Here is a 3,665-nt window from a genome sequence, read left to right as displayed (position 1 = left end):
CTTTCTCTCGCGTCTCCGTCACTTTCTCTCGCGTCTCCGTCACTTTCTGTCGTGTCTCCATCGCTCTCCAGAAACTCTTCCATGAAGCGGTCTAAAACCGGAAAGCCATCCTCCATGAAATGTTCAATGATGCTTGTCACATCTTCACGTAGCTTTTCCAACGCCTCTGGCCTGTAGATTCCATGAATGGTGGCCACTTCCTGACTGGCTTTAGCGTCCTCAGCCCCGTTTTTCTCTTCAGACTCGTGTTTCAGGTCTGGGTCCATGTTTGCTTCTGTGTTTGTGAAGAAGTAAGCTCAGGTGTGTTTAGTTTTAAACTCTGCAGAGGGAACTGCGATGCAGCCGTTGTCAAGGTGATCATTGGTTCTTATGCAGACAGGGAGGGCGGCAGATTTTCATACCATAACTTTAACCTTTCACATGCTCACTGTGGTGGTCTGAGCTGAATTTGTTGGGACATCTTGTGCTGACACAGTAAAACATGCTGTGCTTCATAAATTAGAGTCAGAAAGAAGGAAAAGGGAGGGCTTGTTTTAGGGCGGGGCTACTGTGTGATTGACACTTCTGGTGCCCGTTGGTCTTTCAGTTAGCCCCTCCCCTCACTCTTTACATGTGCTTTTGAAACTAAGTCCATCGTTAATCTGCGTCTAGGACGCAGATCTGGCCTCGAACAGTAAGAAGGTGTCTCCCCGTCTCCTTCCTGACCGCCTCCGTTTTGTTCGCAGTTCTGGTCCCTGTGCGGTAACGCTCTCACACCAAAGCGGGGGATTTTCGGAAAGACGGGCGACCTGCAGACCATCTTGTGTGTGGCCTCGGCTAAAGATGACATCACGTACTCCGGGGCGCTTAACGGAGACATTTACGTCTGGAAGGGACTCAACCTGATCCGAACGGTCCAGTCCGCCCACAGCGTGAGTCTCACCTCTGCTTCCCGTCGCAGCAGAAGGCCAGCGTGACACTCGTCTGCACGTCTGGCTGACGTGGGTCCATCGTCGCTTCATTGTGTGGATGCGTGTGTGTTCTCAGGCCGGTATCTTCAGCATGTATTCCTGCGAGGAGGGCTTCGCCACGGGCGGCAGAGACGGCTGCATCCGACTGTGGGACGTCGACTTCAAACCCATCACTAAGATCGACCTGCGAGAGGCCGAGCAGGGATACAAAGGTACGGTCACGGGGTCACCGCAGGTCATTACAGCAGCAAAGGTGACAGTGTTGTATCACACAGGTGCACACAGGGACGAGGTCTCAGCTTCTAACACGATTTAACAGAAAAGGTTCGTTTGAGGCTGCAAAGTTAAGGTACGGAGAGGGGCTCAGGTGGGAGGGAGGGGCTCAGGTGGGAGGGAGGGGCTCAGGTGGGAGGGAGGGGCGGGTTTATCTCTATTCTAAACAATGAGGAGGAACGGTCCTTACATCCCGACGGTTCTTTGTCAGCTGAAGGTTTTAAAATGACCTGATTTTCTTTGAGGAGGTTTCTCATCTTTATTTGACCTGATTCAGCTCAAATCCAGAGGTGATGGCTGTTTGAACCCCTCGCCTCCCCCTCCTCCTAACTGTCGCTGCCCAGCAGGAGGTGCAGACGTACGCTCTTCCTTCAGGAGCAGCTCGAGGGCGAGCCATTAATCCCACCGCCTCCTTTTAAAATCTCCTCTCTGAAGATTTTGAGGAGGAAGTTAAAAAGGAAGAAAAGATGAAAGGAAGGAGGCAAAAGTTTTGTCAGTTTGAAACGAGTTCTCCTCCTTAACACATCTCTGCTGCAGACACGATGGAGCTTCTGATTAACCGTCAAAGTTCATCTCCTCAAAAACATCCTGAAACCAGTCGCTGTGACATCTGTGGACAGGAAATGTGGGAGCATCCTGCTCTAGGACAGCTTTGCATGATTCTCCTTGTTTCTTATAACGCTCAACGGTTTGAATCCGTCCGAGTTCTGACATTGACCGACGTGACCCAACAGATACAAACCTGCCGTCTCATGGTGGATTAGTCTGAAAGGCTGCTAATATATCGGCGCCTAAAAATGTTGGAGTTCCACGCCCGATGAGACGCTGAGCCCGTCCTCTTCGCCTCTCGCTGCTCTGTACGTGGACAGGAAGTCGGTTTGTTTCTGCTTCCTTCTCCTCTCCCGCGGTGCGCCGCGCTCTTCCTGCGTCTGAAGCTGAAGAAAAAATAATCTTTCCCAGTTATTTCCCACGTGCCTCACAAACTCCTCTGCTGTCGGCCTGTTTTGGCTGCTGAACCTCCGGAGTTTCTAACAACATTACAGGAAAACATCACATGCTGAGCGATGCCATCAGCCACAGCAGATGCTCTTAATTGGCGAGCGCTGAGCTGCTGAGTTCCTGAGCTCTGCTAATTACATTTCCGATGGTGGAAAAAAGCAGTTTTAGCAGCAAAACTTTAAAAAAACACGAAGGTTGAAGCCGAGCTGAGTCAGCAGGTTGAACTACATTCACAAAGTCCAGATCTCCCTCTGATCAGACACCTCCTGCGCTCCTCCTGGGGGTGTTCTGACCTGAGATGAATGATGTGAGTGTCCACGTGTCTCTGCTGTAGTGCAGGTGTGCGTTTCAGTCGAACCGGATTCTTTTCCTAAAACTAACCGAATCATTTTTGGTGCTTTTAAAGTGAAAATAAAAAACGAAGCAGTCCAGAGGTTCACGGAGCTCCGTCCACCCTCACCTGGCTGCACCGCCACCTCTCCAGCGTTTATTCAGTGGATTTAACCACCGAGTTCAGCAAGACCGAGGACCTGCTTCCTCTGCAGCGCTGTCGTCTTCCATTTTTATCCTCCTGTTTGCTTCTTTTCCTCCACTGGTTTTATTTTTGTCTTTCTCCTGATGTTTTGACAGTTTTGTGTCACCTTACCTTCTCCTTTCCTCTCCTCCCTCCTTCAGGTCTGTCTATTCGCAGCGTCTGCTGGCGAGCCGACCGGATCCTGGCAGGGACGCAGGACAGCGAGATCTTTGAGGTGAGGAAGAAGACGAAACCTCACGCTGTTCCCTCCCTGCGGCGACGCGTTTCAAAGAGTTTTATTTTTGTGAAGACCTCCTGCTGACACGCAGGCAACAAAATGTTCTCATTAATCAAAACTGTGAAGAGTTTCTAATGTCAGGCAGTTTTAGCAGCTCAGATCGGCACTGAAACGTGCGTGATGTGGTGCTTTAAAATGTGAAAACCTGCTCTTGAGTTGTTGTACCTGTGCAGGTGATGGTGCGGGACCGGGACAAACCGCTGCTCATCATGCAGGGACACAGCGAGGGCGAGCTGTGGGCGCTCGACGTTCACCCCAAAAAGCCTCTGGCTGTCACCGGCAGCGACGACCGCTCCGTCAGGTCGGTGCTCTCTTTGGACTGTGAATCATGCAAAGCTACTGTGGCTGAGTGTGAAAATGGAAGCACAGAGCTGAGGCGAGCAGAGTGATACAGATCCTTACACTGAGTGCTGCTTTGGCTCTTCCTCACAAAATCACTTTGTTTTCATCTGTTATGAACAAAAACTGACAAATCTGAACCTGAAACAACCTGAAATCAGCTCATGGAGACATCATGTTGCATTTGTACCTTTCTTAAAAATATCAAAGATTATAAATTTAACTTGTTGATTACACCTCTGTGTGTGTGTGTGTGTGTGTGTGTGTGTGTGTGTGTGTGTGTGTGTGTGTC

At 50.2% G+C, this 3,665-nt stretch overlaps 1 protein-coding gene across 1 annotated transcript in view; it reads left to right on the top strand.

Moving 5' to 3' along the window:
• LOC102201741 (EMAP like 6) overlaps nucleotides 1–3,665 on the top strand; it is a 75,316-nt gene that overhangs the window by 41,622 nt on the left and 30,029 nt on the right. The window contains exons 3-6 of the mRNA XM_013913453.1: nucleotides 705–911; nucleotides 1,027–1,162; nucleotides 2,898–2,971; nucleotides 3,208–3,335. Of these exons, the coding sequence (XP_013768907.1) occupies nucleotides 705–911; nucleotides 1,027–1,162; nucleotides 2,898–2,971; nucleotides 3,208–3,335 (545 nt within the window). The remainder of the gene's footprint in view (nucleotides 1–704; nucleotides 912–1,026; nucleotides 1,163–2,897; nucleotides 2,972–3,207; nucleotides 3,336–3,665) is intronic.

The sequence above is a fragment of the Pundamilia nyererei genome, unplaced genomic scaffold (genome assembly GCF_000239375.1).
Source record: "Pundamilia nyererei isolate P.nyererei 1_Seehausen unplaced genomic scaffold, PunNye1.0 scaffold00133, whole genome shotgun sequence".
In the NCBI taxonomy this organism is placed as follows: domain Eukaryota; kingdom Metazoa; phylum Chordata; class Actinopteri; order Cichliformes; family Cichlidae; genus Pundamilia; species Pundamilia nyererei.
The sequence above is the reverse complement of the archived record's forward strand: the minus strand, read 5'-3'. Positions and strand labels throughout refer to the sequence as shown.